Raw genomic sequence first — 18,807 nt, forward strand, 5'->3', positions numbered from 1 at the left:
TTGTAGAAACAGCCTCAGTTTTCCCCCTCTCTGGATCTCTGCCCCTTGGCAATGCGAGTTTTCAGCTCTTCATATTCAGCATGTACCCCTGGAATTGGAGCTCGCCTTGTAACAGAAGCAGTGGTGAGGTGCCAGTTCTGAGCCTCAAGACACCGTGCATGCTTCTGGCCACTCTCTTGGGACATGTCGGGCTGACTTGAACAAGACCAGGTTAAGCCTGTTGAAGGGAAAGAGACCACATCTGTCAAAAGATGAGCTATCCAGCTAAGGCCATCTGTGACTAGTTAGCGCCCAGCAGGGCCATCAGTGAGCCCAGCTGAGACCAGAACCCTCCAGTTGATACCAGTCAAAATTGTCAGTCCACAGAATCTTGGGCTACATGAATCAATAATGTTTTAGGCCAACACATTTCGGACTGGTTTGTCATATAGCAGTAGATAACTGATACAAGGTCTGCAAGGTGGACAGGAAGGGAGAAGACTTTTGAGGCTAGAGCTGTGACTCCAAACAGGTCAAGAATCAGAAATGTGTGAGGTCAGGACAAAGAAAAGTGAAGGCATCAGTAGGACTGACCACTTTCTTTCAATAAGTCAGTAGGCCCACGAGCATTTAATGGAACATATAATGGAGATCAGACCTGCACTATTACTATCCTTCAAGCACTCCATCGGTTTCTAATCCTTCAAGCACTCCATCGGTTTCTAAGAAGCACGAACCCCCACATGTTGAAACACACAGTGAGCATCAGGACCCCTATGTGTCCAAGCTGGACTTGGAAGAGAGTAAAATACTGTTTTCTGGCCAACTATATTATGCCAAGGGAAAAACTTTTTTTTTCTTTTGGTAACTTCTACTCAGCTTTTACTTTTTATGCAGAAAAATCTGAAGCTTATTTTGTGACTGACTTTCTAGAAACTGCTAGAGGCAACTTGAAAGAATCCCAGAGTAAAGGATATTATGTAACTAGAGTTCTTTTAAAATCTTAAGTTCTCACAAGGTGGATCTAGTAGACCACAGAGTAACAAACAACTTCCACTCAATTTTATTAGGTCTTTGAATATATTCTTCACCACAAAAGAGCACAAGAGAAATGCTTTCCTTTAAGTGCTAAAAATGTGTTCTTTTTGTTGAGCTGAACTTGACTGAAATGAACATCTCTAGGAGATGATGGATTCTTGTTTTAAAAGTAGCATCTTAAATTTGGCAGGAGGTGGGGTGCGGGTGGGTTGGGCGGGGATGGGGTGAGTTAGGGTTGGGGGGGTGTGATATTCAGATGGAACATCTTGAACCTATATTTCCTCCTGTCTGGGATGCTTTTTTTTTTTTTCTTCCAGCAAGCACAGAGGCATCCTTCACTTCATTCAGTTATTTTTTTAAAAAAACGGACTAGTTGACAAAGTGCTATAAACTTTATACAAGCCAGCCTTATTGAGCAACTATTTTATTCAAGCAATGGTCAGATCAGCAGTACCCCACAGGTCAGAAAATCACGGTGAACCGGGCATTTCCATAGGAGAAAAGGCGAGGGTAATCAAGCCCGAAGCGCCACACAAGGGGAGCCGAGCGAGAAGCGTCAAATCTGAAGATCTCGCCGTGTGCGCGCGTTAGCAGGAGAGCGAGCGAGACAGAAAGTTGCTGTTTTCATCGCAGCCTGTCTCCTGCGAACGTGTTGCTCCCTTTGGACTCTCCAATAACCAGTTCACCCAAAACTTTTCTGCCACGAGGCCCCGCGTCTCCCGCGTGCCCCCAGCCTTCCTGCGCCGGCTAACAGGTCCCGGATCGCCGAAGCGTCACCTCTGAGTCCCGGGGAAATCTCCGCAGCCCACTCGGACTGCAGCCCTCGGTCGCCGCCCGGCCTCCCATTGCAGCAACCGGGGCGATCGAGAGGGAGGAGACGCTCAGGTCGGGGGTAGAGGGGGGAGACCCGGCGGGAGGACCGACCCCGCGGGCCGGGCTCGGGCACCAGCATGGGGAAGGGAGGCGCGGGCCGAGCTCGCCCCGCAGGTAAACAGGCCGGCGAGGCGCAGGGCGCTGCCGCCGCGGCCACCCAGCCATTTCCAGGCACGCAACTCCGCCTCCAGGGCTCTCTGCCTCGCGCGCTCGCCCCGCCGCCCGCTCGCAGCCTCAGCAGCCGCCGCAGCATCACTTCACACAAAGGACTGTTACCCGCTGAGCAGCTTCTCCACCTCCACGTCCTCCTCCGGTGACAGCAGAGCCCCGACAGCCGGGCTCGGGCGCGGCGGCGGCGGCGCGGGGAGGACCTATTACTCCCAGCATCCGAGCATCCGAGGCGGTGGCGGCGGCTTTTTTTTTTTTTCTCTTTCGCCTAAAAAAAAATTTTTTTTTTTTTTGCCCTTTCCACCGCTTCGCCTTTCTGTGGTTCCACCCACCCCTTCTCTCCCTTTCTCCTCCCCCTCCCGTAAACAAGTCTCCCACGGCCCCCGCCAATAAATAAATTAGGAGGAGGGTGCGGGGGGGCGGGGGGAGGAGGAGGAGGGGAGAGGAAAAGGGAGGCAGCGCCAGAGACCGAGGAGGCAAGAGTCCGAACCGACAGCCACCGGAGCCCGCACGCACCTCGCACCATGAGCTGGCGATGCGCCCCGCGCCGCGCCGGGAGGACCGGCCCCGCCGCCCGCTCTCCTCCGCCGTCGCCGCTGCTGCTGCCGCCGCTGCTGCTGCTGTGGACCGCGGCCCTGGCGCCGGGGGCGGCCGCCGGCGACGAGGCGGCTCCCGCGGGGGCCTCGGTGTGCTACGCGTCCCCGCCCAGCGTGGGCTCGGTGCAGGAGCTGGCTCAGCGCGCCGCGGTGGTGATCGAGGGAAAGCTGCACCCGCCGCGGCGGCGGCAGCAGGGGGCACTCGACAGGGAGGCGGCGGCGGCGGCGGCCGCGGGCGAGGCAGGGGCGTGGGGAGGCGAGCGCCCGCCGCCGGCCAACGGGACCGTGCCCGCCTGGCCCTCCGGCCCCGCGCCCAGCGCCGCCGAGCCCGGAGCCGAGGCGCCCTATCTGGTGAAGGTGCACCAGGTGTGGGCGGCGAAAGCCGGGGGCTTGAAGAAGGACTCGCTGCTCACCGTGCGCCTGGGCGCCTGGGGCCACCCCGCCTTCCCCTCCTGCGGGCGCCTCAAGGAGGACAGCAGGTACATCTTCTTCATGGAGCCCGAGGCCAACAGCAGCGGCCGCGCGCCCGCCGCCTTCCGAGCCTCCTTCCCCCCTCTCGAGACGGGCCGGAACCTCAAGAAGGAGGTCAGCCGGGTGCTGTGCAAGCGGTGCGGTAAGTTCCTCGGCCCGCGGGGCGCGCTCGGGCCGGGCGGGGAGGGCGCACCTCCCCGGGGCGCGCCGGGCGGCCGCGGGGCTTCGACGGCTGCCGGGCGGACGCGGTCCGGGCGGCGGAGGGGCGCGTTTGGGAGCCTTCTCCCGTTTCCCGGTTTCGAGGCTTTGCCGTGGTGGAAAGTCCGAGTTTGGTCCGCGGTTGGGGCCGCCTGAAACTTTTTAATTCCTTGGGGTTTCGTTCGCCAGGTGGAATGGCAAGGGGCCGGTGGCTTGCCTTCTCAAACTTGGCTCTGGTTAGGAGTTGCTCTTCAGGGCGGCCGTGTGGGGCTCCTTTGAAGGAGGAAGGGTGAGTCGGACAGGACTCTCCAGTCTGGCCATCACTTCGAGTCCCGAGTGTGGACTTGGTCAGAGGTTTGTGTCTGTGGTGAATCCGACAAGGCACCGAGATTCAAGATTTTGTCTTTCAATGTGGCATTTTTTTTGGGAAAACTGAGTGTCCAGACAGATAGGTGCAATCTGTACCTTGTGAAAATGTGTATGTGAGAAGTATAAAGTTGGGTGTTACCTTTTTGGTGACATCATCTCAAGAATTTTTGTTTTCGCTGTATTTTCGTTTGGCGGATGCTTTGGCAGTTAAGTGTATCAGACCAGATGAACGTCATTATGGAGCTTCACATGTAGGCCCTTAAGGAGAATTTGGGGAGATGAGTTAACAATCCAATTTCAAGGACCTTTCCCGATTTTACCACTGAAAAAACTCTTTTATTCCCAGGTCTTCTTAATGTTAGCAGGTCTGAGAAATCAGTTGATAATCTGATTACGTTTCTGAAGGAGTTATTACCTCTATGCCATTCATAAAAGTAATTCCTAGGTTCTAAATATTTGTAATTTCCTGATGATCATATAATCACCACAGCATAGCGGGGTTTCTTCTCAAACCATAAATTAACATGATTACACATCACAAATTCTCACATGCATAATAGATTTTCCCTCTGGTCTTTATGTATCCATCTAATGGATGGTTGGGTTAATTGAATTTTTACAAAACTCAGCACCATGCCCTGCTGGATCTGCCTGTGTGTAAAGTGTGTAGCTCTTTTCAGCTTGTAGCAGGTGATGGCCATTTATTTACATTTCTGATTGGCATTTGTGCTGCCTACAGGCTGCGGTGGTTCATTAATGCCTAACAATTGGGTTTTGATGTGAGGGAAGAGCATGGCTCATTCTCCACTGCCTGATTTTCACAATGCACTTTGTGCACCAGGGACCTGTTAAGACTGCACCACTCTGTGGCAAGAAGCTGTTCTCCAAACAGTGGTGCTGAAGAAGGCTGAGTGACGTTGGGATTCCCTGGGTCTGGCTGATAGATGTCACTATAAAACATGGGAAACTCTCCGCTGGAGCTGTCTCACTAGGACACACAAAAGCATCACAGCAATGTCCTGCATCATACGGTATCCTGTTCGAGAATCTGAAACAAAACCTTTTCAGTCACGCCATCATCCAATTTTCACGTTTTACTACATGCAATTCAGGAAGGATTTTGCCTTTACCCCCAAACCATATAAATTGTGAATCACTTACTACACATGGTGGAAGTTAATATGAAGGGGGTCGTGGTTGGCAATGATGCCTAGGATGGGGGGGGCGGTTTTGCTAGATTAGCCATGGTGTTAGTTACGCCTTTTAACTACAAAAGGATGTCAGTTTTCAGGGGCAAACTTCATATAAAGGTCCAGAGGATGTTTGGAAATGGAAAATTGCCTGGAGGAATACTATTTTGTTTTCGTGTTTCCAAACTGAAAAAGCATCACTGGAGGTAGTTTTGCCCTTTTGTTTGCCGGCCAAAGGAGATACATGGTTGTAAGTTGTGGCAGGTTAAGCAAAACCGGTTTTGTTTTCTCTGTTTTCCTTTAAACGAACTGGAAACCTGCTTGTAATGTAGTAGATTAAGAAATTATGAAGTTACAGCTTCAGGTTTGTGTAATGACCATGTATGTTTGGTGATTTTAGTGTTAAACACTTTAAAGTACGATATTGCATGAAACATGAATAGGTTTAGCTAAAGACTAACTGAAATCCTGCTAAAAGTTTCTCTTGCATTTTTACAAGCATGGTCGTTATTGTGACATTGAAGATGTAAGTAAAGACTGTAAGCTATCTTGTACAATGGAAACTCAAGTCAATCCATACTTGGAATATTGGGTGTAAAAGTGTATGTGTGAGGGTGTGAAAACTTGTAAATTCATTCAGTTGTATGGTCTGGGTTAACAATGTCATTCAGAACCTACCAGGCAGAGGAATACACAGAGGAATACACAGAGGGGAGAAACATTCAGAGAAAATAGGGGCTGATTTGTCTTGGTTGAACCACTTCCGTGTGCTTCTGGTCAGATTTCAGGGAGAGTGATGGAGCGGAGGGTTCTTATCTAACAACAGGAAGCTGCCCCAGGGGCCCGGTGGTTGTGTTCCTGCCTGAGCCCTGACGCTAGGCTGGAGAGGGAATATAGCAAAGTCATTTTGTGATATCATGCCCCGGGGAGCAGTTTCCAGCTCTCCTGCACTCAGCTGCAGTGTTTCCAACAACTGGCTTATGAATGTAGAAACTACACGTGCAACAGATTAGCCTTAGGGTTGAACTAATAGAGGTCTGTCTTGAATTCTTTTTCCTCTCCTCCCTACCCCTCATCTAAGAAACTCCTGAGTAGCCTGTGTATGAAAACACTTGTCTGAACAATGGACTTTTGGCGAAACAAACTGTCTAGTGTATTTGAGAAGACAGCACAGAATCTCATAGCTTGTTTGCTTTATATGTGGGACTTGTGTGAATTACACTTCCTTTACAGTCACTTAAATTCTTCCCAGTCTTTGCTTTCTCTCTTGCTCACTGCACAGGTTGAGACACATTTCTAGGTTTTATATTTATTGGAATGCAAAATAATTTGCTGTTCAATTAAATTGCTGTTATTCAAACATGTTATTGTCTGCTGCACTACATTTATTTCCAAAGCCTTGAGGTTCTACTAGGCCGCAACTGATTTCTAAAAAGGAGTAAAATACTGATGTTGAATAACATCCTAATGGGGCCATACGAGATTTGTGCATCAGTTATGTTCTTACAAGTCAACCTAAATATTCGGTATACCCTATTGTAATGTGTTGATAATGCAAACATGTTTATCAAATATTTATGATCACTGTCTGTGTTTTTCTCATGTCCTCAATAACTGTTTAATAAACTGTGCTGACCTTATGGTGTTATGAAAATGACAACAATGCAGGGATTTTCCAGCCAATAATTAAAGAGAATTATTCTTAATGAAAGCTATGTTTAGATGGTAGCAATAGGAACAGATACAGCTTGACAGCTTGAATTTCACAAATACACATGTAAATGTAATTCCCAAGTGTTTGTGATGGCTTTCTTTAAACTGTATAAATCTTACTGTCTGTTCTAGACTGTATGTAAAACACTGATGTTGAATAGAAAAACCAGGTATATATTTATATACATTTTATGTTAAAAGATGAAACCTAGATAGGTCATTTGGGAAAACAGCTCTTTGGAATAAAAATATTTTAAAAGGTAAATTTAAATATCTGAGTCAGAATGTGTTACAAGCACTAGGGGGAAGTTCTCATCAGTTGTGGGAAATCCGTAAGTCTTCTGAGTCTAGGGAAACTTTTCCCATATGTCTTAATGTATTAAGTAAGACCCATAAGCTTAAACAGCCCTGAGGGTCAAAACAATGGTCTGTGCTTCTGCTGGCCTGAATATTTATAGCAAATGAGAGCAAAAGACGTGATTGGGTGGGTTATTGCCCTTGTCAAATGCAATATATTCAGTGTTCAGGAAATCTCCTTTGCTTTGATGCCCATTTTATTCTTGTTATTTTTTCTTAATTATAAACATAACATCTTTTATAATTTATTTCTAAATCTCAGTGGCAAGTGATGAACTGGCTGGATGTCCAAAGATCTTGAAACTCATCTGCTCTCAGTATTTAGGAATACTTAGGTTTTTTGTTTGGTTTTTACATCAAATGATGTAAAAAATTCTATGCTGCTGCTGCTGCTAAGTCGCTTTAGTCGTGTTCGACTCTTTGTGACCCCATGGACTGCAGCCTACCAGGCTCCTCCATCCGTGGGATTTCCCAGGCAAGAGCACTGGAGTTGGGCGCTATTGCCTTCTCCGAAATGAATTATAATATAGAAAACAAAGTGCATAATGAGAAATAGTGGTATGGATTCATGGATTATTATAGTCATTGAAAGTATATAATGAGAAAACTAAAGAAAATAAAAGATAAAAAAAGCTGGGCTCTTATGGGCTCATGTAATGTGTTACCAAAGCCATAATGTAACAACATGTTTTAGTCGAAAGTTTTCATAAGAAAATGCAAAGTAACTTTTAATGTTCTTATTTTTAAACAACAGAAATGTCTATTGTGGACAGTTTTACATGCATATGTGAATGCGCTAAATTTGTGCATGTGCATTTTACTCTGTCTTCATCTGTTATCATGAAATTTAAATTGAAGTAACGTTATGAAAGAATATATGACCTAGCCACGCTCTCAGATATGTCACTTTATAGTATTTGGATAACTTGATTAGTGATGCAGCCTGTGGCACTTTAGAGTTGACTGATTTGAGACTTTATGGAATTCAGACTTGAGTCTTACTGAGGTAAGTGCTAGTTGAGAGACGGTAGCTTCATATTATTGTGTTTTCATCTTGTTTAGGGATGAGATGTGCTTGAAGCATGCCTGTTTCTGAAGGCTGGTCTCCTGGCTCTCCATTTCCAAATGACCTGTACAGGTTGAAGATTTTTTTTTTTTTTAAAAAGAAATTTTGGTCGAGTCGAAAGCTTAAAATGGGTTGACCAATCTCTGCTTGGCATAGATCTGATTGTATCACCTAATATGGGCTTCGTAGGTGGGACTAGTGGTAAAGAATCCATCTGCCAATGCGGGAAATGCAGTTTCTATCCTTGGGTTGGGAAGATCCTTTGGAGAAGGGAATGGCTACCCACTCCATTATTTTTATCTGGAAAATTCCACGGTCAGAGTAGCCTCGTGGGTTACAGTCCGTGGGGTTATCCCCCAATATAGACTTGCCTTCTAGGCCTCCTAGAAAGAGATGCCTAAGGGTTATTCTTGCCTGGGAAAGCCCATGGCAGAGGAGCCTGGCAGGCTATAGTCCATGGGGTCGCAAAGAGTTGGATATGACTGAGCGGCTAACTCTTCCACTTTCAAGTGGTTATTGACATTGTTTTTTTTTTTGGTCTTCAAGAGAACCAGGTTATCTTCCCCTATGGAAAATAGTTTCCTGGGAAACTATATCCTAACTTTGGTTCTCCCTTTTAGGCTCTAGTCAGATTTATATCCTGTTTTTAATAATAACTAAAAAAACAAAAAGAAACTTAACACACAGCTTGAATGGTACATGGGAGAACAGAACTCTCAATTCCTGACTTGGACTTCAGCTGTCTTCCCTTTGCGTCTCTTTCCTTGGTGGGGACTCTTCAGGGGAAAGCCTTAGGTCAACGATGGGGCCCACGAGTGGATCTGAGTTTGTGAGACATCAAAATATGTATTGGTGATTGCTCATCGTCACACTGACAAGTCTTTGCTTGGCACCTTGGAATTTGACTGTCTGGAGTCCAAGTGTGTCCATATATGGAGGTCCTAGATCACAAGATGTGAATGCTGGGAGTTCCCTGGTGGCCTAGTGATTAGTATTTTGCGCTTTCATGGTTGTGGTCTGGGTTCAGTCCCTAGTTGGAGAGCTGAGATCCTGCAGGCTGTGTGGCCTGCACACCCACCCACAGACACATGCGCGCACATGCACACACACACAGATCTAATTACAGATGTCCTTCTATTCCTGATATGCTCTTTGTCCCTCCCGCGGGGACACAGATGGTAACCTGGGTTGCATGTCTGTCTCCGGGGCTTCCCCCTACAAAGCTCAGGGCTCTGGCTTTTGAGATCAGCCCCAGTCCACTGTGCTGGGGACCGGCAGAGCATAGCTCTGAGGGTGGCCTGCTTCTGGAACTGGGGGCCGGTTTAGGAGGTGATGCTGCGAAGCTAGAGGAGGGAATGACATCCTTTGATGAACAGAGCCCAGCACGAGGGGACGTGTCTGCTGAGGGCTCTGGAGTCTGGGTAATGGGCACACCCTCTTCTAGCCCGGGCATGGCGTTCACGATCAGAGTGAGGCCTTGTGTGCTTGACTGAATTTGGAAAGTTCACAGCAGTAACACTCTTATCCTAAATGTTTGTCTCTAGTCTGGGAATTGTCATTAAGGCAAAGGAAGCTAAAAAGTTGAGGGACTTGTTAAGACCACTGGGTTGTAACTACTGCTCATTGAGTCTGTATCTTTTTTTCCTCTTTGATAGACCTATTCTTTGACTGTTCTGTGTGGGCTAAATATTAAATAATCAAATAAATAAATGAGCATCTCAGCTCCTTGGGTGATGGCCATCACTGTTCTAGGTTAAGTCTTGGAGAAAACAAAACAAAACCCCCTGATTCTTTTTCTTCTGGTCTCTAACTTGGTGAGATGGTCTCTGTAGGAAGTAGAATTTAGAGCTACATCCTCTTAGCACACCATTTCCTCCTTTGGATCAACCTTTGGGTTTCTGAAAAGTTTAATTTCCAAAAATTTGTTTTTTTGCTGAATTATTTCTGAATTTTAATATTCTGTCTTTATCCAAATGCTCTGTTCTCTCTAGCCCCAGCCAAGGGACAAAATTCCCTGTGTTGTAAAGACTTCCTAGCACAGGGAAATTTTTGGAGCATCAGTGATTCCCTGCTACTGTCTTCAGCAGTTCAGTTCAGTTGCTCAGTCATGTCCGACTCTTTGTGACCCCATGAATCGCAGCACGCCAGGCCTCCCTGTCCATCACCAACTCCCAGAGTTTACTCAGACTCATGCCAGTTGAGTCGGTGATGCCATCCAGCCATCTCATCCTCTGTCATCCCCTTTGCCTCCTGCCCCCAATCCCTCCCAGCATCAGGGTCTTTTCCAATGAGTAAACTCTTCACACCAGGTGGCCAAATTATTGGAGTTTCAGCTTCAGCATCAGTCCTTCCAATGAACACCCAGGACTGATCTCCTTTAGGATGGATTGGTTGGATCTCCTTGCAGTCCAAGACTCTCAAGAGTCTTCTCCAACACCACAGTTCAAAAGCATCAATTTTTCGCGCTCAACTTTCTTCACAGTCCAACTCTCACATCCATACATGACCACTGGAAAAACCACAGCCTTGACCAGATGGACCTTTGTTGGCAAAGTAATGTCTCTGCTTTTTAATATGCTATCTAGGTTGGTGATAACTTTCCTTCCAAGGAGTAAGTGTCTTTTAATTTCATGGCTGCAGTCACCATCCGCAGTGATTTCGCCATTCCCAAATCATTCCACCACATTTCCAGTTGGGTATTAGATCTCAGCTCTCAATTCTGTGTTTTCCCTTGATTTTCCCCTGTAGGTGTTTGACGACCCAGGCCTGTTCAGTTCAGTTCTTGTAACTGAAGATGGAAAAGTACTGCTTGTATCCTTAAGAAGTAATTAAAAAAAAACCCAAACTTTGGACAAGTTACTTTTCACCTTTTCTTCCCTTTGTTGTGAATATCACTGCAGCTGTTGGGTAGACTGGAGATGGGATGGTGCCTGTCCATCTGGGCTGTGAACAAGGAGGTTCTTTTCCTCCACTTTCTCCATCAGCCCTGGAGACACCAGGGGTGATGATGTGTCCTCAGCGAAGCAGCAGACGGAGTGGCTGCATCATTTTCCACTGCAGGGAACACTCTGGCTGCTACTCAGTACAGAACCTGGAGAGGAGGTTCTGTCTTCTGAGGAGAAGGGTGGCTGTGACTGCTTCAGATAGAATTAGTCACTAGACTTTGTCCTTGGGCAGTGGTTCTGCCATCAGGGTTCTTTGGTGGCCGCCCGGATGGAGATGTTTTGCTCAGAGCTTGTTGTCGATGCCATCAGCTCACAAGGACCACAGCTTCAAAACACCCGAGCCTGTCTACTTCTCTGCAAGTCCGGACACTGAGATACTCTTTCTTCCAAGGCCCTCATTCCCATCCACTAAGATGACTCATATCTCTTCCTCAGAAACACTGACACCTTTTCTTTCATTGCAGTGGGAATTTTATTTAAAAAGAAACCAAGCATTTTGAACCACAGTCTTATTCTGGTGAGTGTTTTTTTCCCCCATGTTGTAATAACATAAAATTCACCCTTTAAATTATCTCTTAAGTATGCAGTTCTGTGGTACTAAGCGTTCACAATCATGGGTCACCATGACCACCATCGATCTCCAGAACTTTTTCATCTTCTCAAGCTGAAACTCCAAACCAGTTAAACAGTAATTCCCTATTCCCTCCTCCTGTAGCCCGTGACAACTACCACTCTAATTCGTCTCTGTAATTTGATTATGTTTTGCCTCGTATCAGTGGCAACACACAGTATTTGCCTTTTTGGTACTGGCTTATTTCCCTTGGCATAATGTCTTTAAGACTCATCTATGTTGTATCATGTCCTAGCATGTCTTAGAATTTCATTCCTTTTGAAGACTGAATGATATTCCATTGCATGTGTAGACTACATTTTGTTTATCTGTTCATCTGTCAATGGACTCTCAGATTGTGTCTATTTTTTTGGCTATTGTCAGTAATGCTTCTATGAACACGAGTGTTCAAGACCCTACTTTCAGTTCTTTGGAGTACATACCCAGAAAGGTAATTGCCTGATCATATGATAATCTTATATTTGATTTTTTTGAGGAACTACCATACTGTTTTACACAATAGCTGCACTATTTTACATTCCTACCAGCCATGCACAAGGATTCCAATTTCTTCACAGTCCTGCCAACATGAATTGTTTTCTATTGCTTTGATAATAGCCATCCTAATGGGTGTGAAGTGGTGAGCAGTTTTTATATTGTTGTTTTCTATTCAACGTTATTGCCTCTAATTACAGTGTCATTAATAAACAAAAATTCTTCGAAAAGAGGTGTTAATCTATTCAACTCTTAATTTGCCCAGCATTTAGGCTCCTGAATCTGAAGCCACCAGATAACAAAATTACAACAGATAATAGCTTAATAAAAACCAATAAAAGGTTTAAAGAGTAAACTTGACCTTCAGTCACCATGAGAATATTGCACTTCTGTTCATATTTCTATCAACAGAGTCCAGAGACACACTTTATCATACTTGGATTAGTATTGGTATGTTTTAATTGGTTTTATTTATTCAACTAATTTTCTTTTTTTCTAATTTTCCTGCTTCTATTCTGTCCACTGCTCCAAATCAACTTCCATTAAACCCTGCAGTGGGCTTCGAGTCATTCTAAAATACTGCTTTTATTAGACTTACTTTTTTTTTCCTCAGACTTTCTATGGATGCATCATTGTTAACTCTAGAGCCCGACATTCACTGTCCTCCTTAATCCAAACTAAAACTAATCTTTGTCATGTTTACTGTGTGGATGATTTGATCTAGTCCAACTGCTTCACAAACAGGCTATGTTCTTTCCCAGTCCTCTTGTTTATACATATGCCATTTCCTCTGCCTGGTTCTGCTTTTTCCCTCATTTCTGTTCATGGAACTTGTCTCCCTCATGGGGCAGCTATATCCTGCTGCTTTCATGACAGTCCTACTTGTGATCCTGCCAGATATATATGCAGTCTAACCTTTGCACACAGAACACCCTAGAAATGACGTTTTACTCCATATATTTCATATTTGGTGCCATTACAAACTTCCCTTATGTTACCTTTGTGTTTTTTTTTTAAAAAATTGATGTCTTGCAATTTTTTCTAGTTGTGAATATGTCTTGCTCACCCAGGAGACCATGATATCCTAGCACCCAGATACTTGGAGTGTCCTCAGCTTATTCATGAGTAAAAAGTACCCTAGTCTCAGGGTCAAGAGAACTCCTTTGCACTTCCAGCTTTGTAGATCAGTACCTGGATGGTTTGGGGTAAGTAACGTTACCACTTTGGGTCTCAGTTCCCTAATATGCAACGTGAGAAAGTGAAACTAAAGAGCTTTTCATGGTCCATTCAAACTCATCTGGTTGTCATCTCAGAAGTGAGCCAACATGCAACCCCCTTCTGCTATACCCGCGAACTTTTCTCATCCCCTCTCATTTTTCGTCTTATTCTACAGAGAGCAGTTATGGAAAAACAATGGTAAAACTTTTGGACAAACGGAAAGTGAGAAAGAGCTTAAGGAGAGGGGACTTTTATGAAAAAAATCTCCTCTTTCCTCCAAAGATTTTCACCTCTCTTGCCTTTTGGGTCATTTTTATTACATTGTCTAAAATAGAGTTATTTGTGCTCATGGGCATCGTTTTTTCAAGAAGCAAATACTGTCTTTGAAGCCATAAAATGAGTTGTTAACTTACAGCTGTAAACTTTTAAAGCAAGAAAATTCAGTCATTTGTTTTACAAAATGACAAAGAAGATTCAAAGTGCTTAACTATGAATTTTTATCTTAACAGTGTAAATCTGGCACTATTTCAGGTTCTCATAATGAGCCCTGTTGTAGAAATGGGGGAGGCCAGCATAGAGACTAGGGGATCTTGGTGTCCAGCCACATTGGAACCCGTGTTGATGATGATAAGCAGAGTTCCCACCTTCAGGCAGGGTTGGGTTAAGAGACCTTCGTTCTCAGCTTACGATTCTTATTGTTGGGGCAAGAAGATGGTATATTTTAGTCCTTTGGTGAGGAGGTTGCGCAGAGCAGAAACAAGTTGTCAAATGAGAAATAATTCGATCTGACTTTTTCAATTACCGCATGAAGAGGCCCTGGCAGAGCCGTGGGGGCTGCGAGGATGCTGGGCAGGGCTCAGCCGCGTTGCATCCAGTTGAGTCTTTCTCTTCCTTTCGTCCCTGGTGAGCTCACCTCTTCAGCAGATCTAATGATGCTTATCACTCATGGCTCCTGTGTCCGTATCTCTGTGGACCCTATTTTCTGGCTCCAGGTCTGTATATCCAACCACTTACCAGATAATCTGCCCAAATGTCATACAGAAACTTTATGGTAAACATACCAAATAGGATCTCATCATGTCCCCTGCGAGGCCGCCTGGATACTGATAATGAGACTGCTGTCACTGCACCTATTACAGTCACTGTTCTTACTCCCAGTGGCTTTCTGGACTGACAGCTTTCTGAGCCAGATAGAGTAGAGGTGCTCATGAGAACTTAGTTAACCCTTCACCGTGTGGTCGGATCAATGTCTTCCTAGTTACCCCAGCCAGAAACCTCTCCTCCTGCCCCAGGTCCAATCGGTGACCAGATCTTACTGACTCTTCCCTCTTAACCCATCTCCGATGCCTGCCTTCTATGCCAGCTCCACAGATTGTGTATCAGTTCCCATCCTCTCTGTTACAGTCTCTTACCTTTGCTCAGACATTCTCCCTTTCTTAAATTCATCCTCTGTACTATTGCTAGAGTGATCTTTTCTGAAACAAAAGATCATGTGATACCCTTCTTAAACCTCTTCAGTTGCCATCAGGAGAAAATCGGGACTCCTTAGGATGACTTATTCAACTTTTATCCAAGTGTTCTTATCCAGTTCCTTCTCCTACATGGAAGCCTGTGCTACAGTGATGGCGTTGCTCGTTGCTCTCCATGTGCCAGCTGGCTGGAAGGATCCATGCGTTTGCATTACTGTTCAGTCTTCCCCATAATGGTATGCTTCTCTATCTGCGTCTTGTACCTTTGCTACCTGTTGTCCCAAACACTATGTCCTTCAGTGGGAGGATGGTTACATAAAACTGTGTGGCTAGGGACTTCGCAGGTGGTCCAGTGGTTGGCTCTGCACTCCCAATGCAGGAGGCGTGGATCCAATCCCTGGTTGGGGAACTAAAATCCTGTATGCCACACAGCATGACCAAAACCTCCTCTCCAAAAACAACCCCCCCCCCAAAACCTCGAACAAAAAGCAAACACTGTATGGCTATATAATGGATTATTGTATCATCTTTACGAATCTCGTTGTAGAGGAAAGAAAGTATAAGGACTGACAATGTTCATAGTACATTGTCAAGTGAAAAAAAAGGTATTATAATGCAGTCTGTGTATGATTGCTTTTAATACTGTTAGATATTATCTGTATCATCCATCTGTCAATCTAAAGAGAAATGAAAGCCTGGAAAGCTATATAACAAAATATTACTGGTTAGACTTTAGAGTTCTTAATGTTAAGAACTTTGATTTTGTTTGGCTACATTTCTAAAGTTTCTAGAGTGATTGTCTTATTTTCAATAAGGAAAAGGAATACATGGTAATTGTAATAGAAATACTACCAAAGACTGACCTAAGGGACTCTGTCTCTGTAGAACATGACCTTTCTCATAGTAGATGTACTAGTTAGGACGCCCTGTAACAAGTGGTATCCCAAATATATAACAGCACAAATTTAACAGTTAAATTCATGCCAGTTAATAGACAAAACACAAGATGTTCTAGTCTTTAGTTTCTTCTGAGAGACACTGATGCTGACACCTGATGCATAGCTGAATGTCACTTCTGACCACATTGGTTAAAATAGGCAGAATTCCAATTTGCAGTGGTCATTTTATTCTCAATGGCTCAGCTATCCTTCGAAAAGTAGACAAATGTGCCTTTTGGTGCCTCATGGCAGTGGGAGAGCCCAATAGTTATGCGCAGAGTGGATCCTAATAGCCGTGCATGTTTATGGTAGATAAATACCATATAAACTATATATTCATTCCTGTGTTTGACTTAGCTTTTTGTGGGTTGGTTTTGTACTAAATCTTTAAGGTGTGCTGCTCACTATGTCTGATTTCATCAGCTACCCCTGGAAATGCAGAGAGTTAGGCCATAGTCACTGCCTTTCACTGGCATGTTGAGATGCCTATTAAAGCTCCGTGTTTAACAGATCATTTTGATATAGGGGTGTTTGATATAGGGGTGTCTCAGTGGTCGAAAATCTGCCTGCAGTGTGGGAGACACGAGAGTTCTGGGTGCAATCTCTGAGTTGGGGAGATCCCCTGGAGAATGAAACGACAACCCACTAAAGTATTCTTGCCTGGAGAATCCCATGGACAGAGGAGCCTGGTGGGCTACAGTCAGTGGGGTCGCAAAGAGTCAGACCCAGCTGGGCACTGCACTGCACTTGATGCACCGTGGTATAGATGACTGTAGCAAAATACGCCCCGGCTTTATCACTGTCAACTTAATTGGGTTTCATGATCACATTTCTTCTTAGTAGGATAAATTAAAAATGGCTGATCAAGTTGCCTGAAAAAGCAAAATTGTTAGGTTCCTCCTGCCCACTGTATTAACTAACTGTGTTAATGAGAAATCATTCCACCGTGTTTAATCACTTTTATTAACTTTCTTTAGTAGTTGTATCTCCAGGAACCTGCTAAATAACTGTCATTATGTACTCAGTCATATTTCTTTTTAAAATACTAATTGAAAAGACCATGAAAATGATTAAGGCCCTGATATCATCCACCTACTTCCTGTTAGAAGAATTGTTGGTGATTTTATGGTGAGTTGGGTGTATGCTTGTGCTGTTTTTGTGAACCCCGGGAAGAAGGGGGACCACTTCAAAATAGGTGAATGGAGAAAATGAGTGCATGGTTGTAACACTATGTGAAATAATTAGTCTTTTGTGCATCTACATTCTGCATGTTACCATTCCATTCTCAAAATTCTTATTAAATACCGAGAAGATAAAGGATATACCTAAGAATTATGTGAAAAGGATAGAGAATGATAATATATGTGTAGTACTTTTCTTCAGCCTCATTCTTCATCATGGGCCATTCATTCTTGGGTTTCAGCTGACTAATGAACCTCAAGGCAGGGTCTTGCTTACAGGCTGATCAAGGACCTATCTGTTTGTTCATTGAAATGGATTAGAAATTTATTATTCACTTATCACTTCTTCAGTCAATTTGTATAGCACCTCCTTCCCCCAATCCTATTCCTTTCCTCTTCGATCTAGGCAGTCCTGAACCGTGAGAGAGATCATAAGGGCCATTCAGAGGATGTTGCTTAAATAAATGATGAGAGTCATGAAATTATTTAACAGTGTGGGTAAGTGATAGAAAAAGAGAAGTGGTGAGTGTCCTTTATTTATGTAATGATTTGACAAATATTTATTGGGCATCTGTTTGCCAGTCTTTCTGCTGCTTTCTGGTATCTCAGTGATGGTATAATTAGGCATGGCCCTTTCCGAGCTAATGGGGCAGAAAGAACAGCTACACAAAGGGTTGTGAAATACATACATGTACATGTGTGTTGTTTTGGGTCAAAAGGAATGTGTTAGGAAAGACCTGAGTGAACTTTTTGGCCAACCATACATATATGTGTGTGCATGTACAAAGCTTAGCACAATTATATATATATATATATATATATAATGTAAGTGCTAAGTTTTATATGGGAAAAAGTGCAAGGTATGATGAGAATATAGAAGAATCTTAGTTTGAAAGATACAAGAAGGTCTCCTTGAGAAAGTGACATTTCTGATGAGAGTGGGAAGACGAGGAGGAGAAAGGAAGACCGAAGGACATTTCCACGCCTGATGGGGAGAAGAGGACCAGCAGAGAGGGGAGTCAGGGCAAAGGAGGCCAGGAGGAGATCTGAGAGGTAATGGGGAAAAAATCAGATCATTCTGGAATTTTTCAGATTCTGGACTTTGTCCTAAAAGCCTGAAATCCCACTGCAAAGTTTTTAAGCACAGGAGTGATAAGACTTCCATTTTGAAGACATTGCAACTGGCTGTTATGCAGAGAATGGATGAAAAGGGACGTGGTGGGGCGACAGGGCACTGAGACGGGGCTCTGGCTGAGATCAGGATGCAGGCTTGCTCTAGAGAGGAAGCAGGTGGGGGCGAAGAGAAGCAAGAGTGTTCCTGCTGGTTTTGGAGGCATCTTTTCATTTTGGTTATCAGCTCGGATTGCTGCTAAAGGGGAAGGTGGAGGGTGGCTCCCGAGTTTCTGGGACAAGCCCTGGTGTGCATGAGAGGAAAGGGGAGGGGAATACTGCCCAAGGAGGGTGAAGCTCAGTGTGGTTTTGAGCCATACAAATGGAAATGTCGAATCAGCACTTGGATGAATGGAACTCAAAAAGAAGTCTGAGTTGGATTTAGGAACATGGGAGTTTTGGACAGGGACGTAGTATTTCTCTCTGCAGGAAATATACAGTTCCTTAGGGAAAGAGGGTTGGGGGGGAAGGTGAGTAGAAGATGAAGCATGAAGAAGCCTTTAAGCATGAAGCAGCCTTTAAAGCTGAGGCAGAGGAAGGGACAAAAGTAACAGGGGACAGAGCAGCCAGAGAAGCAAAAGGAAGACCTGCAAAGATTCAAGATGGAGGAAGTGGTCAGCTGCAGGCAGGTTTTTACCACGGGGCCACCAGGGAAGCCTTTAGCTCTGTCCCTAGAAAATCATATCAGAAGATGGGGGAAGGAGAGCTTGCCCAAAGAAGCATGTCCTGAGTGCTGACTGCTACCAAGCAGTTTGCACTTAAA

General features: G+C 44.7%; 1 protein-coding gene across 1 annotated transcript in view; it reads left to right on the forward strand.

Moving 5' to 3' along the window:
• Positions 1-2,582: 2,582 nt before the first annotated feature.
• Positions 2,583-18,807, forward strand: part of NRG1 (neuregulin 1) — a 1,100,563-nt gene continuing 1,084,338 nt past the window's right edge. Inside the window, exon 1 of the mRNA XM_065947042.1 lies at positions 2,583-3,267. Within this exon, the coding sequence (XP_065803114.1) occupies positions 2,583-3,267 (685 nt within the window). The remainder of the gene's footprint in view (positions 3,268-18,807) is intronic.

This window comes from Muntiacus reevesi, chromosome 10 (genome assembly GCF_963930625.1).
Source record: "Muntiacus reevesi chromosome 10, mMunRee1.1, whole genome shotgun sequence".
Classification (NCBI taxonomy): domain Eukaryota; kingdom Metazoa; phylum Chordata; class Mammalia; order Artiodactyla; family Cervidae; genus Muntiacus; species Muntiacus reevesi.